The sequence below is a fragment of the Pan troglodytes genome, chromosome 12 (genome assembly GCF_028858775.2).
Source record: "Pan troglodytes isolate AG18354 chromosome 12, NHGRI_mPanTro3-v2.0_pri, whole genome shotgun sequence".
Taxonomy (NCBI): domain Eukaryota; kingdom Metazoa; phylum Chordata; class Mammalia; order Primates; family Hominidae; genus Pan; species Pan troglodytes.
This window is the reverse complement of record NC_072410.2, coordinates 21,540,129-21,561,506: the sequence shown is the minus strand read 5'-3', so window position 1 is coordinate 21,561,506 and position 21,378 is coordinate 21,540,129. Positions and strand designations below refer to the sequence as shown.

The window sequence follows — 21,378 nt, the reverse complement described above, 5'->3', positions numbered from 1 at the left end:
CCTGGACCTGCTCCCAGCTGCTTATTTGAACCATTGCTCTGCAAGGGCCTATGCTGCGGCTGCAGCCCTTCCTCTCCACAGTCACTGGGGCCTTGGACAAGTCGTTACTGACTGTGTTCAAGGGGGTGCATCTCAGAAAGCTGTCAAGGCAGGCCTGTCGGCAGTTTCAGCTTTCAGCTTTGCTGGGCTGTGCTGTTTCAACTGTCGCGACATGGGCATCTGCAAAGCTGCTGTCATGCTGTGGAAGCGCTGATCTTTTTGATGGAATACTTTAAACCATGCATACATTTATGTAGTCGGGAGACACCTGTCCATGCTTATGTTATTGAAGGAAAGGGAAACTGGTGTCTGCCTCTTTGCCTCTGCTTTCTTGTGCCATTCAACTTACAACAGGAAGGAAATAACAGAGAAGTCCGTGGAACAGACATCTTCTCTTAATCACGTGGTTATTTTCCGAATTTAATTTTTTTCTTTTCTTTTTTTTTTTAAAGACAGAGTGTCACTCTGTTGCCCAAGCCGGAGTGCAGTGGCCTGATCTCAGCTCACTGCAACATCCACCTCCCGGGTTCAAGTGATTCTTATGCCTCAGCCTCCCAAGTAGCTGGGACTACCGGCCCCCACCACCAAGCATGGCTAATTTTATTGTATTTTTAGTAGAGACAGGGTTTCACCATGTTGGCCAGGTGGGTCTTGAACTCCTGACATCAAGTAATTTGCCTGCCTCCGCCTCCCAAATTGCTGGGATTACAGGCATGAGCCACCTCACCTGGCCCAGAATTTAATCTTTGAGGAAAAAGATTTGAGAAGAACCTTACCCAAAAACTGTGAGACCGAGATCTGTATTCTGGTAGGGTTGCCTCCCAGCTTCTCACAAGACTCACAGTATAACAACATGATACGAGCTTTTGCCTTTTAATTTAATAATCTCTTAAAGAGAATCCAGCTTTGTTACTATCACATGATCAAATTTCTCCTTTATTTGCCCTGGGAATAATGGACAGAGGGAAATACTGTTAATTCATGAAGAAAAACCTTGCAGAAAATTAGACAGTGTTTAATTTTAGAAAACTTCCCTCTCATCAGTAGACACCAGCTAGACTAGGGAAACTGTAAAATTAGGAAATGCTGATTTCCTCTCGCATCATGAATTTCTAAATCCTAGGAAGAAAAGCTTGGAGAGCTTCTGAATATAGAGAAGTTCCATTTAAAGATTAGGCCCCCCCTTGGAGATGTATCAAAATATTATAAATTCTAAACTGAGACTTAATTCCCAAAGATGTTTTACTTGTACTAAAACAATCTGTCCACAAATATAAAACTCTAAGTGATAAATTGTTATTTTTTTCCCACTGTGGGAATCTCTAATGTGAAAATATACTCTATGAAAAGAAAATTTTTTAAACCACACAAACTGTTGTATAACAAAAATGTATTCTACTCTTAAAAAAAAAAAGAAATGTTTTTATTTCAGGAAAAGCATCTGATAAAACCTCTTTGGGTTTCATTTACATCCTGATCTTCAAAATGAAAATTGATCCAATATGATCAGGGAGAATATCACCCCACAGACGAGTCCTCCCCCGTCCCAAGGGCTTGCTGCCCTGATTCACCAAGAAGGTGAGAACCTAAAACTCGTGCTATTCAAGGCTGCATGCTCTGTAAGGGAAGATATTGCAGGGAAAGAGACATTTTTGGGTGGCCTTTCTTTGTCAATCAATATTGATTGAATTTTCACAAAGTAGATTTCTTGGCTGAGCATAAATTCATTTGGTCAAGGGGCATGCGTCCATGCTTATGCCATGGAGGGAGAGGGACATAAAAAGGAGAGGGTGTTGCTGATTGCCAGTGACTCTTTTAAACTAGACAGTTATTCTCCATTTGCCATTTTAACCTGAGCTGGGAAATAGATTCCCACCCCTAATTCATCTCATTAATTAAATGAAGGCATCACAGCACCCAGGAGTAAACAGAATAATTGGATAAAACAGACTTTAAATAAACTAACAATTATTAGGCAAGACATGTTGGTAGGCTCTGGCTTGTATGGGTATGATGCCTGACAAGTGGAAAAGCCACCTTCCTTTCATGGCTTTTTAGCCTAATCTTTTAGTATTTTAAAAATATTTAATTGTCAAATAAAGATTGAATATATTCAACATATGCAATGTGATGATTTGATGTTCATATATATTGTGTGAGCATGGCCACAATCAAATGAATTCACACATCCAACCCATGCTGTACGTTAGATCCCCAGAACGTGTTTGTCTTCTAACTGAAAGTCAGCACCCTGTAATCAACATTTCCCCATTCCCCTCTCTCGCCTGGTCCCTGGGAACCACCATTCTGTTGTCTGCTTCTATGGGTCGACTTATTTAGATTCCACATATAAGTGAGATCATGCAGGATTTGTCTTTCTGTCAGACTCTAATCTTGACTTCATTTTACAAATGACTTAAGCCATCCTGGGCCTAAATCACAGTTCTTAGTAGCCTTTACTGGAAACCCAGGAAATGCGTATAAGACCGGCTTAAATGTCCTCATTATCCTAAAGCAGCGTTAGCATCACTTGGGTGCTCCTTCCCCTAAGAGGTCCTAGGGGAGGGGCAAAGCTGTCCAGGCCAATAATACGTCCCTCTCATCCTTGCCCTTCAAGCAGTTAGAAGTCACTCTTCTACTCTAAATTTGCAGGAGTTCGCACTTTATAACAGTCTATGTAGAAATCTATATATCAAATCTATATCAGCCGTGATGGCTGCGCTCACCTATTCCTTCTTCACCATTCTTGGAGTATCCTACCTCCAGTCAACCATGGAGCCAGAGGGCCCTCAGATATCCTCCTCTCCCCTCTTCGTCATACCAGTGGGAAAAGTGACACCCTGAACCGTCCGGGTATTTCATTCTAGCCCAGCAACTTTGTTCCACAGAAATCGCCAACCTAGCTGGGCGCAGCACTTTGGGAGGCTGAGGCGGGGGGATCACGAGGTCAGGAGTTCAAGACCAGCCTGGCCAAGGTGGTGAAACCCATCTCTACTAAAAATACAAAAATTAGCTGGGCACGGTGGTGGGTGTCTGTAATCCCAGCTATTCAGGAGGCTGAGGCAGGAGAATCGCTTGAACCTGGGCAGCAGAGGTTGCAGTGAGCCGAGATTGCACCACTGCACTCTAGCCTGGGCGACAGAGTGAGACTCCATCTCAAAAAAAAAAAAAAAAGAAAAAAGAAAAAGGAGAGATTACCAACCTAGTACTTTTCCAGCTGAAAGTCACATTCTACTTATCATCCAGTCAGATTCACTTTCCAAATTATCTCCTCCAAAAAGAAGGGCAGGCCAATAATGCCCAATTATTATGCCCTGGGGTGGGAGTCAGGACAACTGCGTCCCTTTAAATCTAGGAACTTTATTGTGACATTTTAGGGAAAGTTCAGGGAACTGTGGATCAGGGCAATGAAAATATCTGGAAAAAATCCCTAACTAGGTGGGATGAACTAGCCCAGGCTGGACTTGACAGATTCATTTAAAAACTCTTTAAGGTCCCTAGAAAGCTGTAAAATATGAAGAGCTGTTCATTCCTTTCATCATTCTCAAGATATTGGCTTCTCACGGCTGTGGTTAAGGAAATTACATCTGCTGAGCATTTTCTTCATTAAATTTCCTGAGACTCCTGGAGCCATGGATACTCAATGTCCTTCACCTATTTCAACTTGGATCTAACTTTATCTTTAAGACACAGGCCTGTTAATGGATCTAAATATCATTTTTGAGTGACATGACTTGTCAACCTACATGCAGGGATTGCTAATGGAAAAGCACTTTCTTAACTCCATGCCAAAGAACATACATCAGCTTTGACTACAACAAGCTATCAGGTTGATGCTTTTAATTTGATAAAACTAGGTATAAATCAAATATTAAGTCAATCAGTAAAGAGGCAGACACCGCTATTTATTCTGAGAGGGAGGCAGGTCCCTGGCCATGAAGGGCCTCCTAGGCCATATTAAGGATTCTGTTGCTTTTCCTCAGGATCTGATTTGGATTTTAAGAGAGTATCCCAGCTGCTGGATTGGGGATGAATTCAACGTGATGAAGAGTGGATTGGGGAGACCAAGCAGGGGCAACTGTAATATTCGCTCTTTTGAATAGAGAAGAGTTGAATGTGTGAAAGCATCTATCTATCTATCTATCTATCTATCTATCTATCTATCTATCTATATCTATCTATCTATCATCTATCCATCCATTCATCTATCATCTATTCATCCATCCATCCATCCATCATTCATCTATCTATTCATCCATCTATCATCAATCATCTATTATCTATGTATAATCTATTTTTCCATTTATGTATCTGCTTATTAAACACGTACACATTATAGATACAATTGTTTGGCACCAAAGGGAGCTCTGAAAGTAGCCTGTCCTCGGAATAGTCTCAGACTTGCATTCCTCCCTCCCTAAGCCTGAGCTGTTCTTGCCCCAGTTGTTGGAGGCTTCTTGCTCCCGGGCTGTATCCTTGGTGGAGATGGCGCTCACTAGCCCATGCTGGTGCAGAGTCTGCAGTAACCGGGGCTAACCTGATGAACGCAGAGGCAGGCTTGCAGCTGAAATGCCCCCTCTCCCAGGGATGCCCAGTAGGCTGTAGGAAACGGCCGCAAAGGCACCCCTTTTCCTTCCTCAGAAGTCAGTGGCCTCCCAACTTCCTCCCTGTCAGGACTTGCTTTATGGTCCAGTAAAGCCCAGTTCTGGCTTTGTCTTCCCCCTTGGGATGAAACAGGGATGACTCACGCCCTCCCCAGCTGCACAGACTAACAGAGGAATAGGAGCGCCCAGAAGACACCACGTGGGATGGTTAAAAATGCTGTTGCAGGCCGGGCGCCGTGGCTCATGCCTGTAATCCCAAGCATGGGAGGCTGAGGCAGGTGGATCACCTGAGGTCATGAGTTCAAGACCAGCCTGACCAACCTGGTGAAATCCCATCCCTACTAAAAAAAATACAAAAATTAGCTGGGCATGTTTCATGTGCCTGTAATCCCAGCTACTCGGGAGGCTGAGGCAAGAGAATCACTTGAACCAGGGAACTGGAGGTTGCAGTGAGCTGAGATTGAGCCACTGCACTCCAGCCTGATGACAGAGTGAGACTCCATCTCAAAAAAAAAAAAATGCTGTTGCAAGTTTTCCAGTGCACAGGCTGGAAGGCAGTTTTCATTGTTCTGAGTATGAGCTGCCTTCTGAAGCTGAGAGGAGCAGGTGGCCTTGACCTGTCGTTATCATCGTAAGACATGGGCGCTTTCTTGAATCTCCCCGCTCCTGTGGGAGATGCTGTGAAGCTCTGAAGCACGTGACGACGAACTCTGCCTTTGCTGGCGACCTCTTCAGGCCCGGTGTCAGGCAGGAGGGGCCCCTTGCTGGTACCTTGCCGGGCTGTCCTTCGAAGCTCTACCCAGGTGTTTGGGTAGCTGCGGACACTTCTACCAGATGCCTCGCTATACTCCAGTGGCCCTAGGAACCCCTTGCTTGGCTTGTTTATTCGGGGCTCTTTTTCAATGCCAGCCACATGGCTTTGACTTGTTAAGTCCCTGTGTTCAGTATTGCCAAGATTCTGAAGGTGAAACCTAAAATGTAAAGCTCCACTTGGAATGTGAACCTCACACAGGCGAGTCACATCTGGGCTTACGCCGATTATGGGAAGTCGTAGACCCTAGGGTGACAAAAGCCCCATTGCTTGGTAAGCTTTGCATCGAAGTGTGATGCTTACTAAGGCCAAACTTGGTTTTGTAGGCATTTCTTTACATCATATTTCAATACTTCAGAAGCTTAAACAGTGTCAGGAGTATAGCAGTTCTGAGAAACAGTTTTACAAGACATAAACTAAGGGGTACCCATGAGTGCGTCTCATCCTTCCTCTCCCAGGCCAGAGTAACAGGTATGCTGAGATGCTGTTGCCCTTGGCCCCGGGGTGCTCACCTCTGGCCTTGAGCTGCCTCACCCAGTTAGCCAGAAGGCTGCACAGGTGTTTGCGCATCCTACATGTGGCCTGCCATGAAGAAGGTCCGAATATGTGGCTCTAGGCTGTGCAGGCAAGTCTTCCCAAGGGACTGAAGGAAGTCACCCTGAAATCCTCTCCCCATGAGGACCTCTCCTAAGTCAGATTTCTCACTGCTCCTCGCTCCAGCTCCTGCTGCCATCTGCCTGGGGGTTGCCAGTTGACAAATCCTCCCCCAGCTGGAGGGCTGCCGCAGCTTTGTCCCAAGTATATATTCTGTTGCCTGTCCCCAGAGCGGCTGTGCTCTGGGTTCTGGGAGCCACACGCTCCAGCACGACTGCTTTCAGGATACCTGAATGAGGAAAGCCTGGGAAGCTTAGAAAGGTATCCTGGATTGGAAGGCCGAGGCAGGTGGATCACCCGAGGTCAGGAGTTTGAGACCAGCCTGGCCAACATGGCAAAACCCTGTCTCTACTGAAAATACAAAAATTAGCCAGGCATGGTGGTGGACACCTATAATCCCAGATACTTGGGAGGCTGAGGCAGGGAGAATTGCTTGAACCTGGGAGGCAGAGGTTCACGTTTGCAGTGAACCGAGATTGCACCACTGCACTCCAGTCTGGGAAACAAGAGCGAAACTCTGTCTCAAAAAAAAAAAAAAAAAAAAAAAAAAAAAAAAAAAAAAAAGAATAAGAAAAGAAAAGAAAGGTATCCTGGAAATGTACTTCTAGTAACAGTAAGCTTGACTGACCAAGAACAGGGAGAATATTCCATGAGAAAGGAAATGTTTCTTTTCCTGGCTTCTTGCTGTAACCTGGTGGGGAACAGGGTCAGCTGAAGTGTCTCCATGTGGTCTGTCGTGGCTGAGGGGAAACAATGGCTTATCCAGGATGCATCTTGCATTGTATAGTTGCTTTGATTAGCCTCTGTAAGAACTAATACATTGTTTGGTTACTATGTTTTCCGTGCTGTGCATAAAGAATAATAGAATTTCACAGATGGGATGAGGCCTGTTGATTTTCTAAAGCATCACTACATTTAGGTGGAGTGACTAAGGTCCTGGAGGTTAAAGGGCTCACCCCAGGCCATCCTGGGCATTTGCTGCTCCTCTGGGAAGGATAAGGGGATCTCACATGCAGCTCCCACACCAGCTCCATGCAGATATTTCCCGGGGAGGATGCGAGTTCAGGCTTTGCATTTTGAATTCAGATAAAGGGGCCTGCATCAAAATTCTGTTAGTGCTTAAATGTCTTTAAAAGTGTTTTCTTTCAGAGAGCTTTTGAAAAAGTGAATTAAAAAATGCTGGCTCCTTATTGCACATATCTCTGGGGACAGGATAGAAATAAATTGGAAAGACAATATATAGACTCTGTGTTGCATGACTCTGTGCTGGGGAGATCAACTACTGGCTCTTCCTTTACCAACCCTCACTCCCACCCTCGCTGTTTTCCATAACAACAGGAGCTGTCTGGACTCCTGCCAGTGTTGCACAAAGCATTTTGCACCTATTTCCAATACTTGCAATAACCCTCAGAGGCAAAGATTATTATTCCCATTTTACAGATGAAGAAACTGAGGCTCCCAAAGATCAACTAACTTGCTACAAAGCACACTGCTTGGTGAGTGGTGGAATTCTAATTTATCTGATTTCAAGGGTGAACATCAATGTGCATCTCAGAGTTCTGTTAAAGTCATGTGACCCAGAGAGAAACCCACCCCCAACTCTCCGTCAAAAACTTCCCAGGACCCGTGTGAGTGAGGGCAAACCATCGTTTACCTGCAGAACTCCCCTTCTGATTCTGGCAGCATCAGCGAGGCCATGGGGTTCTTCATCAGATCAGCCACCACGGGGTCCTTGGCTGTCATGTAGAAGAAAGGAATCCCAGTGCTATTGTTGAAGGGGCCATCACTGACGGGCAGGCAGTTCCCAAATGGCAGTCCTTGGATCTAACAAACACCAAAAAAGGCTTTTTCAGTGCAGAGCAGTGGCTCGACTTGATCTGGGAGCTTAGCTTGTGCCTCTGGCTAGGAAATACAACACCAGGGATGAGGGGGGATCATGGCATCACAGTGGCTCTGACAGGTAGTAAATCAAGGTGAGGTGGTCCCCAGTCTGCCCAATTCACTCCGTGGTGGCTCTAGAATTTCTCCACAGGAGATACTCAGCAGTGGCATCCTGTTTGGAAGGAGTGGTGAAAGGATTCTTCTTGAAGCTGCCTGTGCATGGCAAATATACTCACTTTGTTAAATTTCATGTTCTTTTGGGGAGGGACAATGACATTTATGGGGGGTGGCGCTAAGCCTTTTCCACAAGCTGTCTGTTACAGCCCCACTGCTTTAACTCCCAAGGTTAACTGCCTGTCCCAAGTTTTGAGCAACTTTAGGGAGGATGTTTAAGTCTTTAACGTCTTGCCTGCTCTCTGGACTTCAGGAACTTTCTATTATTGTTTCTTTTAGGGCTACATCACTTTCTCATTTATTAGCTGCATTTTTTATTGTAATCAATAATATTTCATTGTACGACTCAGCAAGTTATGAGAAATTGATTTGTTACCCTTTTTGCATAAAGGAAGTCATAGAAACATGATATGCCAATTTTTCTTCATGATCACCCACTAGGGTGGGAGAAGGGTGGTGCCATAGTTTGGATATCCATCCCTCCAAATCTCATGTTAAATTCTGATCCCCGGTGTTGGAGGGGAGGCCAAGTGGGAAGGGTTTGGGTCATGGGGCTGGATCCCTCATGAATGGCTTGGTGCCCTCCTCGAGGTACTGAGTGAATTGTCCTTCTGTTAGTTTCCTTGAGAGTTCCCCTGAGAGAAGGTTTAAAAAAGCCTGGTGCCAACTGGGCATGGGGACTCACCCTGTAATCCTAGCACTTCGGGAGCCCAACAGTTCAGGATCAGCCTGGGCAAGATAGCGAGACCCCCATCCCTACAAAAAGTTTTTTAAAAAATTAGCTTGGCATGGTGGCACACATCTATAGTCCCAGTTACTCGAAAGACTGAGGCAGCAGGGTTGCTTGAGCCCAGGAGTTTGAGGCAGCAGTGAGTTATGATCACACCACTGCATTCCAGCCTGGGTGACAGAGCCAGACCCCATCTATGAAATAAATAAATAAAAATAAAAAGAGCCTGGCACCTTCCCCTCTCTCTTGCTTTCTTTCTTGCCATGTGATCACCGCACACACTGGCTCTACACCTTCCACCATGAGTGGAAGCGTCTGAGGCCTCCCCAGAAGCAGTTGCTGCACCATGCTTTCTGAACAGCATGCAGAACTGTGAGCCAAATACACCTCTTTTCTTTATAAATTACCCAGCCTCAGGTATTTGTTTACGGTAACACAGATGGACTAAGACAGGTGGTATATCATGTTTCTGTGACTGCAGATATAAACAAAAATATTTATTTATTTATTTTATTAGTATTATTTTTTTTTGAGACAGAGTCTCACTCTGTTTGTTGCCCAGGCTGGCATTCAGTGGCACGATTTTGGCTCACTGCAGCCTCCGTCTCCTGGGTTAAGCGATTCTTGTGCCTTAGCCTCCCAAGTTGCTGGGATTATAGGTGCATGCCACCATGCCTGGCTATTTTTGTATTTTTAGTACAGACAGGGTTTCACCATGTTGGCCAAGCTGGTCTTGAACTCCTGACCTCAAGTGATCTGCCCGCCTCGGCCTCCCAAAGTGCTGGGATTACAGGTGTGAGCCACGACGCCCAGCCAACAAAAATATTTAGTGCTGAGGTTTTCCCAAATCCTTCCAGTCAAGCACCCCAATTTTCCATGATTTTATCCCTAACAAAGTGCACCTTGTTGTTACTTGCTCAGAATTCAGGGGTTGTCTTTGTCCTTGAAATGTTGCATGATAATGGTGTGTAGAATTATAAAAGGCAGGGCTTTAATTTTTCAGGAACATGAAACGTTAAGGAATCTTCCAAAATGGTGATATAACTTTGTTCATATATCCCATTTTTCAGCTTGTCATAGCTGCCCAGAGTCATGCTTTGCATACATGGCAGTACATTGTGTAAATGCTGTCTGAATTTATTGTTTAAATCAAATGTCAATAAGGATTAGAAAGAGGAACTCCTAACAAAGCTAAGAGAAGGGATATTGAAAGTCAAAATATCTCTAATACATTGGCACGAGACTATTTAATTTCTTGAAAAGATTTGTGTTTTCAACTAAGATCAGCGTCATCTTTAACCTTTATGTCTTTTTAAGATGTGTCTTAGGAGTGCAAGATACAGCTGTGAAAAATCATCTAGGTGTTGAGAATATCCAACTGGATCTGCATTTGACACTGAAGAGGTTAAGACCATTGCCAAACTCGAAATAAAGTTGCCATTTAGGTAGTTTTTAAGCAAAAAAGGACCTTAAAAACTAAACCTAATTTTATAGACGAGGAAAGCAAAGTGGAGAAGCCAGTGACTTGGCCACAGTCTTGGTGAGACCCAGAGCTGGGGCAAGAACCTGGCCAATGTCCTATGCCTTCCATAAAATATTATTTCTCTTTTTTGTAGGAAGTAAAGAGGAGTTCACATTACTGCCTTGTAGCTCTTTCATCTCTCTTAAAACCCCCAAAAGCCTTCTGGAGGCATGGAAGTTACATCTGCATTACTTATCCGTGTCATTCTAGGTGGAATCATGTCTAACAGGTGAGTAAAGCATTTGCGAACTGAACAATTAAAAGTGCAGCGAATAGCTCATTCCAGCATTTACACACTTTGCATAATAAGTCTCCTTTCCAGAAAAAATCGTGAACTCCATTTTCTTAAATGCAGATTTCCATCGAAGCCCTGGTGCTCTCTCTCTCCCCATCCCTGCTTCAGCTCCAGGTCAGAAGGTGATGGGGAGTTCGGGTCTATGGGTTTGTGCCCTGCGCTGGGAAGGGCTGTCCCCGCCTACTCTGCGATTCCAAAGGCGTCTGTGGCTGCTCTGGTCTAGGTCTCGGTCGGACGCTGGTTAGGTGTCCCTCTCTCTGCCTGGCCACCTCAAGGTGGGGATTCGGTACCCAACCCTACCTGGCAGGAAACCTGGTTATCCATGTCCCTCTCCGACCCTCCCCCGACTTCGCCAGGCTCACGGAGGCACCATCGCCTTCCATTATGTACAGTGTCGAGGGTCCCATCCAGGGCACCGGGCACGTCTGGTGGACCCGGATCTCAGTCCCGAGCGGTCGCGAGCACGTCCCTGTCCCCGTCCCCCGGCCGCCGCCTGAATGCCAGGCCCCCTCGCGCTCCCCGCCGGGCGCTTACCTTCTCGTGGGCGGACACGGTGGCCAGGCAGCCCCAGACGCTGGCATGGGCCAGGGAGCGGGCGGTGGCGGCGCGCAGTCTAGGGCCCGGGGGCGCACCGGCCGCCTGGCCCCCCTCGCGCCGGTAGGAGAACATCCCGGGTGGCGCGGGGGGCGGCCTGGCCCGGGCGGCGCCCGCCCGGGGCCGCAGGTGCGCGTCCTCCTTGTGGGCAGAGGCGGGGAAGCTTTGCTGCCAGATGCTGCCCGAATCCTCCAGCAGCGCGGGCATAGCCTCCTCAGTGGAGGCGCTGTCCAGCTCCTCGTCCACCTCGTTGGTGACGGCCCAAGACACGGAGCTCACGATCACGTAGCCCGCGGCCGGGGACAGCAGGGCACTGCAGCACAGCAGCCAGGAGAGGCGGGTCCCCGGCCGCGCCGGCCGCCGGCCGCGGCGCACGGACATCTTGCAGGCAGCACGCCCGGCCGCCGGGGCCGCCAGCAGCGCTAGTGCCGGGGAGCCCGGCAGCGCCCCGCTGCGGCGGAAGCAAGGAGCCCGAGCCCCCTTCCCGCCCCTGCAGGATCCCCGGGCGCGGTCCCCCGCGCGAGTCCCGGCGAATCCCTGCAGCCGCGCGCGAAGCTCAGAAGTCCAGGCTCGCAGAAGACCAGGTTCCACGCACACGCCGCGCATCCTGCGGAGTCCTCCTCGCGCGCCAGGTCCCAGGATGGGTTCGTTTCCTGCAGGATGGCACAGGTTCCGCAGCCAGAGGGTGGGCGTCCAAATCCCGGCTTAATACACGCGTCTGCTCAACAGCTGTGAGACCTGCCAAGCCACTTAACCTCTCTGTGCCCATTTCCTTCATTAGCTGACAAAGATAACATCTACCTCTTAAGGATGATGGATGGGACGGTTGAACGATTAATATTTGAAGAGGCTTAGAACAGTGTGTGGCATGGAGCAAACGTTCTACAGTAGTCCCTTGGTATCCGAGGGGTATTGGTTCCAGGACCCCCGTGGATACCAAAATCCAGAGATGCTGAAGTCCCTTATAAAAAAATAGTGCAGCATTTGCATATAACCCATGCACATCTTCCTTTAATATCTAAATTGCTTATAAAATGCCTAATACAATGTAAACACTATGTAAATTGTTGTTTACTGTATTGTTTAGGGAATAGAACAAGAAAAAAGGCCAATATATGTTCAGTACAGATGCAATCACCCTTTTTTATTTTTTATTTTTCTGATGAAGGGTCTTGCTCTGTCTTCCCAGGCTGGAGTGCAGTGGCACAATCACAGCTCACTGCAGCCTCAACTTCCCAGGCTCAGGTGATCCTCCTGCCTCAGCCTCCCAAAGTGCTGGGATTACAGGTGTGAACCACCGCGCCCGGCCATGGCTGTTTTCTTACTCCTGCCTCCTCATGGGAGAAGTGACTCATCTGATGGATGAGTTTCGAAAGGCAAGCTTAACATGCTTTTCTCAGCCCCTGCAAAGCTATTCTTTTCTGAATGATCTGTTCACCCTTCTCTTCTGTCTTGCCTGAGCTGTCCTGCCCCTTCAGCAGATGAGAGGTCGCCCTGCCCTGTCTGTGACTAAGGGAGTAAGTTCAGTTGCAGAACCTAATAGGAATCCTATTTGGTCAAAATTTCCCATTAGCTTTACTTCTATTAAGCTTTCTGATTCTTGAGTTTTATTTCCCAAATTAGTTCCACACTCAAAGGGGATTTAAGAGGATGATCAATAATCACTCCTCAAACCCCATCACACAACTTGTGCCAGAACATAGTAAATGCTCCATTAATGACAGCAATTGTTGTTTGTTTTGGCCATTTACCCCTGAATATTCAACAGATCCCTCAAACTCAAATTTTGGAAGATAATTCTTCATGGATTTCCTGGTTTCCTGCAGAATCCAAACCTGTTTGAATAAGCTTGAAAAGCTAGAGATAGTGTCTTTCTGGAGAGATTTAGGGATCTATTTTGCAGAGGCATCCCAGGTACTAAAGATATGGGTAGGAATATGTTTATATATATATATATATATATATAGAAAAATATATATATAATATGAAAATCAAACTTATTTTCAAAATGATTGTACCAGTTTATATTGCTACTGTCAGAATGTGAGAGTTTCTGTTACAGCTCTACATTCTCATCATCACAGATTAGCGTTAGTTTTTTTTGCCCATCCCCCGCACCCCTCTCACGCCAACCAAATCTGGTGGATGAGCAATGGTATCTCATTGTTATTTTAATTTGCATTTACCTAATGACTAATATGGCTGATCATTTTTCATGTGTTTATGGCCCAGTTCGAAATCTTTTATAAAATGCCTGTTAATGTCTTTTGCCCATTTAAAAAAATGTGGTAAAAAATGTAACAGGAGATCTATCCTCTCAACAAGTGTACAGTACAGCATTGTTAACTATAAGAACATTGTTCTATAGCAAATCTCTAGAATTGTACCTTGCATAACTGGAACTCTTTATCCACTGAACAGCAACTCCCCATTTTCCCTCCCCCCAGCCCCTGGCAGCAACCATTCTACTCTCTGTTTCTATGAGTTTGACTATTTTAGATACCTTATATAAGTGGAATTATACAGTATTTGTCCTTCCATGACTGGCTTACCTTACTTAGCATGATGTTCAAAATTCATCCATGTTATAGCATATGACAGGAGGTTATTCTTTTTAAAGAGTGAATAATATTCCATTGCGTGTGTGAAAGGAAAATATCTTGGGCCCCCAAAATCAAAATCTGAGACAGGTCTCAGTTAATTTAGGACGTTTATTTTGTCAAGGTTGAAGATGTTCCCATGACACAGCCTCAGGAAGTCCTGATGACATGTGCCCAAGGTGGTCAGGGCACAGCTGGGGTTTATATATTTTAGGGAGAAATGAGACATCAATCAATACATGTAAGAAGTACATTGGTTCAGTCTGGAAAGGCTGGACAACTTGAAGCAAAGGCAGGAAGACTTGAAGCGGGGAGGGAGCTTCCAGGTCACAGATAGGTGAGACACAAACAGTTGCATTCTTTTGAGTTTCTGATTAGCCTTCTGGGTTCACATATGTATATATCACATTTCCTTTTTTTTTTTTTTTTTTGAGTCAGGGTCTCACTCTGTTGCCCAGGCTGGGGTGCAGTGGCACGATCATGGCTCACTGCAGCCTGGATTGCCTGGATTCAAGTGGTCCCCCCATGCTCAGCCTCCTGAGAAGCTGTTACTACAGGCACACCACCATGCCTGGCTCACTTTTATTTTTTATTTTTTGTAGAGATGAGGTCTTACTATGTTGCCCAGGCTGATCTCGAACCCCTGAGCTCAAGCAATTCTCTGACTTCAGCCTCCCAAGGTGCTGGGATTACAGACGTGAGCCACTGCCTCAGGCCCATATTTTCTTTATCCATTCATCATTGATGGACATTTAGGTTGTTTCTGCCTTACAGTTATTGTGAATACTACTGCAATAAACATTTGAGTGTAAATACCTCTTTGAGATCCTGTCTTGAATTCTTTTGGGTAAATACCCCTAAGTGTGATTGCTGAATCATAAGATAGTTTACTTTTAATGAACCTCCATACTGTTTCCCAAAATGGCTGCACTATTTTATATTCCCACCAATGGTGCACAAGAGTTCTAATGTATCCACCTTCTCACCAACACCTGTTATTTTTTATAATGGCCATTCTAATTGGCGTAAGGGGATAACATGGCAGGATTATTATTATTATTATTATTATTTCTTGTTTGTTCATTTTAGAGACAGAATCTTACTCTTTTGCCCAAGCTGGAGTGAAGTGGTAATGATCATAGCTCACTGTAACCTCAAACTCCTGTGCTCAAGCGATCCTCTCTCCTTGGCCTCTGGAGTAGCTAGGACTATAGATAGGCACATGCCATCATGCCTGGCTAATTTTTAATTTTTTTTTGTAGAAATGGGGTCTTGCTATGTTGTCCAGGCTGGTCTTGAACTCCCGGACTCACATGGTCCTCCCACCTTGGCCTTCCGAGGTGTGAGCCTCTGCACCCAGCCACTAAGTGGATTTTGATAGGAATTGAATTGAATTTGTAGATTCCTTTGGGTAGTATGAACAGTTTAACAAAATTATGTCTTCTGATTCATGAATATGGGATGTCTTTGCACTTATTTGTGTTGCCTTTAATTTCTTTTATCAATATATTATATATTCTATATATATTGAGGAGATTAACGGACTTAAAATCATATATATATATAATTTAGTTAATGGCCATAAATTTGAAGTGTATATATATATAAATCATATATATGTATAGTATATATGATTTTATATACATCATATATATGATTTATATACAGTGTGTATACGATTTTAAATATATATACAGTGTATATATAGAGAATATATATGATTTTAAGTTCCTTAATCACTTCAGATTTATGGCCATTAACTTCAAGGGGGCATTAGCCCTGCCTGGTAGTACTCTCCTACTTCTCTGATTCATTCTCCTCCCCTTTTTAGGAGACTCTCACACCTTTCCTTTCTCCTACTTTCTTCAGGTCTCTTTTCAGATTACACCCTGTGAGAGAGGTCTTGCTTGAATGCCCTAAGCATCAGGCTGGGTGCGGTGGCTCACGCCTGTAATCCCAATACTTTGGGAGGCAGAGGTGAGCAGATCACCTGAGGTCAGGAGTTCAAGACCAGCCTGGCCAACATGGCAAAACCCTGACTCTATCAAATAATACAAAAATTAGTTGAGCATAGTGGCACACACCTGTAATCCCAGCTACTTGGGAAGCTGAGGCAGGAGAATTGCTTGAATCTGGGAGGCAGAGATTGCAGTGAGCCGAGATCGCGCCATTGTACTCCAGCCTGGGCAACAGAGAGAGACTCTGTCAAAAAAAAAAAAGAGCATCCCCATCCCCATAGTGAATTTTCACGATAACACTTATATCTACTTAAGATATTTTGCTTTTATTTGCTCAGTGTCAGTCTTCCTGTACGAGGAACACAAGCTCAATAAGAGCAGAGATTTGTCTATTTTATTCATGGTTGAGAAAATCATGCCCAGAGTGTAACGCTTTGACATGCTGAGTACTTTGAAGTAAAGGACAGCGGAAGAGCCTCAGAAGCAAAATCTCTTTCTGGCCTTTTCCTACCCTTCTTTCTCCTGCTCTCATCTCTCCCACAAGGCAGGCCATAGGAACTAGAATTTCTCTTCCCCAAGATGGATCATAGAAATTAGGACCCCTCTCCTTCAAAGGCAGCCATAAAGCCTAGAAATATGACTGTAACTCCCTCTGCCTTTCTGTATAGGAGCTGGCCATAAAGAGGTTCTTGGACTCACCTTGTCTGAGAGTAGGTCATGAGACCTCATTCCAGAAGGGGTCCTGCCCCACACCTGGGGGAAGGGAATGACACACAGAAGGAGGAAGGAGAACCTGAACAGACAGGCCTTGCTGGGTTTCCCCACTCAGTCTATTACCATTAGATCATTTACTTTTTGTCCAATCACGTTTTTTCATGGTTGTCCGTTCTTCACCAAACCTAAGCATGAAAATGGACAGTTTTCCCTGAGTCTTTGAGTCGTTATTTATTTAGGCTTTCACGTCACATAAAACTTTGATGGTACAGTTTGGATCTGTGTCCCCGCCCAAATCTCATGTCAAACTGTAATCCCCAGCGTTGAAGGTGGGGCCTGCTGGGAGGTGATTGGATCATGGGGGTGAATATCCCCTTTGGTGCTACTCACTAATAGTGAGTGAGTTCTCGTGAGATCTCATCATTTAAAAGTGTATAGCACCTATCCTGCTCCAGCCATGTAAGATGTGTCTGCTTTCCCTTCACCTTCTGCCATGATTGTAAGTTTCCTGTGGCCTCCCCAGAAGCCAAGCAGATGAGTCATGCTTCCTGTACAGCCTGTGGAACCAAGAGCCAATTAAACCTCTTTTCTTTATAAATTACCCAGTTGCGGGTATTTCTTTGTAGCAGTGTGAGAATGGCCTAATACATTGGATTAAATATTAAATACATTTGTTATGCTTTTCTCTTTTTTCCTTTGCTACAGGAGTGTTGGCCATGACCCTCATGGTGGGTGAGGAAAGGTATCACAGCTTTCCACCCCTACAATCCCAAGTGTTTAAAGAGTACCTGGTAAAAGAAAAAATACATGACAAATACTTAATTTTGGAAAACATCACTGTAAATTTTTGATCAGATATGTGTTTCTGAAAAATCTGTCTGCTGCCAGCATGTTAGTGGGCTTCCGACTTATCATCATGAGTGAACATTTATGTTCCAAGATACATGTGGGTGCAGCTATTATTACTGTGAAGAGAAGTGTGATGTGCCTCTCTTTCTGTACTCACCATATTGACAATCAGTAATGTGCCCTGGAGGATATCTGTCTGTACAGTTTCTCATTATTATTCCTATTTCAAATTACTGTTTCAGAAAATAATATTGCTTCTATGCATACTAACGGATCAAATGTTTGTTTCCTATCGAGTTAAGTTGCATGGAGGGCAGTGCTGTAATAATGTCACAATTGATGGGGGTGATTGATTGTGGAATCTGCAGATGGCCAGGGTCTCACTGCTGCTTGAGGACCCTGAGCAGGTCATTTCCACCTGGGAACGGAGCAATTGGGATAATGATTTAGATGTTATTTTGAGTGAGTTGAACTGGATAAGGTAGGTGGTGAGTGATGTGGTTGACAACTCCAGTTGTCTGACACCTCCCTGCATCCATACCCATTAGGTGTACCTTATCTTGCTAACTCTGAGTTTGGCAACATGACTTGCTTTGGTCAATGGTACAAGACCACACTTGATGCAAAAGGAGGTGTGAAAACATGCTTGTGTGTTTCCACGTCTGCTCTCTTGGACTCCCTCCTGTCATGAGAACATGCATGAACTGGCCTGTTGAAGGAATGTGGGAACCACATGGAGGACAGCTGAGGCCATCCTAGACTAGCCAGCCCCCTACATACCTGTCAGGAACCTTGGAGGTCTGAGTGATCCCAGCTGAGATTTGTTGAGTCCAGCCCAGAACAGCAGAACCAGCTACCCAAGCAAACTGCGGACTGGTGGGGAATAATAAATAGACGGTGGTTGTTTTAAGCCGCCATGAAGGATTAGTTTGTTATGCTGTAATAGTGAACTGATCCATGGTACAAGCAGAAAACAATCTTTGCAACCTGCTATGTGGATTCTTTATGGCTCTTGAAGAAAAATCTAAGTTTGGGATAGGGGATAGGGGGACTTCCATGTTCACTTTCAAGTAATAGACCACCAGTTACTTTCAATCATAGGAACCATCTCTGTTCAGTAATTAAAACGTCAGTGTAATAATCAAAATGTCAAACTTTATGAAGGTTGACATCTTCTCCTCTCTCCTGCTAGCTGCTTTAGGATTTGAGGGCTGAGGTGGGCAAGGCAGATGTGTTTGTATTCTTTTTCATTTTTCTCCTTGCTGGGCCTCGTGTCTCAGCTCATCAAGGACGGGGATTGGGAGTTAAAAACAAAGACTTGCCTACGAGGCAGGTGCAGCTCTGTTCTCACACCAGAGCTTGTTGGTTTTCTTTCTTTCTTTCTTTTCTTTCTTTCTTTTTCTTTCTTTCCTTCTTTCTCTCTTTCTTTCTCTCTCTCTCCTCTCTCTTTCTTTCTTCTTCTTTTTTCCTTCTTTTTTTTTTTTTTTCCAGACAGGGCCTCGCTCTGTGGCCCAGGCTGGAGTGCAGCAGTACAATCATAGCTCACTGCAGGCTCAACCTCCTGGACTCAAGCTATCCTCCCGCCTCAGCCTCCCAAGTAGCTGGGACTACAGGCACTAACCACTATGCCTGCCTAATTTTTTATATTTTTTGTTAAGATGAGGGTTTCACCATGTTGCCCAGGCTGGTGACAAACTCCTGAGCTCAAGCAATCCAGCTGCCTTGGCCTCCCAAGTGCTGGAATTATAGGTGTGAGCCACTGCACCTGGTGACTTTTCAAGCCCAGCTTGCTTTCTCTTGAAATCCTCCTGTGTGCTTTTTAGTCTTTCTTCCACCAGGAACCTCCAATCCAATTCCCATAAAGTGGGCAATGCCATTTATTTATTTATTTTTAAGACAGGGTCTTGCTCTGTCTTCCAGGCTGAAGTGCAGTGGCATGATAGTAGTTCACTGCAGTCTTGAACTGGGCTCAAGCAATCCTCCTGCCTCAGCCTCCTGAGTAGCTCAGACTACAGCTACGTGCCACCACATCCAGCTAATTTTTTTCTTTTATAGAGATCGGGCTCTCATTATGTTGCCCAGGCTGGTCTTGAACTCCTATGCTCAAGCGATCCTCTCACCTTGATCTCCCAAAGTGTTAGGATTATAGGCGTGAGCTACCGTGCCTGGCCACCTTGTATTTTTTAAGATACACTTTCATATATAACATATGCAGAAATGTAATCAAGTCAAATCACAAACTTCGTGACACATTTTCGCAAGGTGAGCATACTACACTGTATGGCCAGCCCCCAACCCAAGAAAGGGAGCATCATGAGGGTTCCTGGCATAGATTTCATGGAGTGGCAGCTTTGACAGCCATTTTTAGACCTGACATAAGCTGTTTGAAATCCAGTTGAACCCTGTCTCATCCTTGTCCTCAGTGAGACTTCTCCTCTCTGTGTGGTGTTTGCAATAGAGCCTGCTTATTCCTCATCTCACTGATGCCAAATCCAGCTCATGCCACAGCTGCTGGCTGTGGAAAAAATCTAATGGTCAACACTGGAGTCATGTAAATGAGTTCCCTCCTTTAGGTATGTTTTCTTCAAATGACCCAGATCCACAAGTCCCAAGGGAAAGCCTAAGGAATAGTACCCTGGGCCTTAATAAAGGCAGGTCCCGCAGGCTCAACCACAGGCTGGTTGAGCTCCCTGCTGCCTCCAGACTCCTCCTGGCCCTCCTAGTGATTCGGTGCCCCTAACCTCTCTGGGTCTGTGAGCAATAAACTTCTGCTTCTTGCATTTTAGTTTCACCAACACACCCAAACCTTACTCTCTCCCCCACCCACCCAATCAGGGCTCTCCTAGACAGGCCCCAAGATCAACTAAGAAAGAAACCATACTAATACAAATCGCAACAGTCCCAGAAGTCCCTCCTCCTCTCTGTTACTACCCATCCTCATCCCCTATCCTAACGTCTAATGCTACAGAGAAACAATGAAAATTGTTTTCTTTGGTAAACTTGGGCATTCAAGGACAGAATACCCAGAATGACTTCTGCTAGCTCTTAGCTAATCAGTTTATCCCAAAACATGCAAACAAAATTCACCATTCCCAGACTTACAGATCCTGTTGTTGCCTGTGTTCCGTGACTCAGTCCACCAACTGTCTACTTACTTATGAGCAAACACATGACATGCAAAGTCACCGAGCAGTGAGCAAAAGAATAAATGTCTCTCTGACTCATTCTTTGACAAAGAACAACTCCTCCCAGATAGCTTGAGATAGTATATTAAATGTAGTTGAAAAGGGCTCTTAAATATGATTACTTTTTTATCCATAAAGATGAGTAATTCTTAATGAATCTACAGACATATAGCTCCTGTGGTTTTTTAAAAAATTTCCAAGCATTTGGGGAAATGTAATTTATTTCATAAGTAAATTTAATTCATTCCCTATGTAAAGATACAGGAAATTTAGTTCATTTCATATGTAATATGAGATCAATAAAATATTCTCTATTTTTTCCATGTATACCGGAAATCATGTGAAGCACGAATTTTAAAATTCCTTTTAAATATTAGTTACATAAAAGTGGATTTTCTGTAACAATGATCTATTCCTAGTTTCAGCAGTTTTTAGGATTTTGCTACAAAAAGAGAACTAAAGAGTGATTCAAAGCAGGACATTAGCCTCTGCTGCAGACATTGTTGCATCCACAATTCTCTCATTAAGAAAATCGGGATAGTGAACCAAAGGTGTTTAATGGACCAGTGAATGAGTTTAACAGTGATATAATATTGATTTTTTTTCTGTTCCTCACTGCCTGAGGGGATCTATCTACAAATTCTATTTCGATTGAGGCACCACCAAGGGGAGGAAAAATATTACCACTGGCATTTTACTGCTTGCACCAGTTGGTATTCTTTGAACTTTTTCTTTCTCTAGAGCCTTAACCATTTCTTTACTCCCAAA

General features: G+C 44.7%; 1 protein-coding gene across 1 annotated transcript in view; it reads right to left on the bottom strand.

The window, feature by feature from the left end:
* The window catches only part of CREG2 (cellular repressor of E1A stimulated genes 2), a 41,690-nt gene extending 29,934 nt beyond the window's left edge, over window positions 1-11,756 (bottom strand). Inside the window, exons 1-2 of the mRNA XM_515663.8 lie at window positions 11,245-11,756; window positions 7,763-7,932 (exon numbers count right to left, since the gene is read on the bottom strand). Of these exons, the coding sequence (XP_515663.4) occupies window positions 7,763-7,932; window positions 11,245-11,685 (611 nt within the window). The 5' untranslated portion in view covers window positions 11,686-11,756. The remainder of the gene's footprint in view (window positions 1-7,762; window positions 7,933-11,244) is intronic.
* Window positions 11,757-21,378: the final 9,622 nt, after the last annotated feature.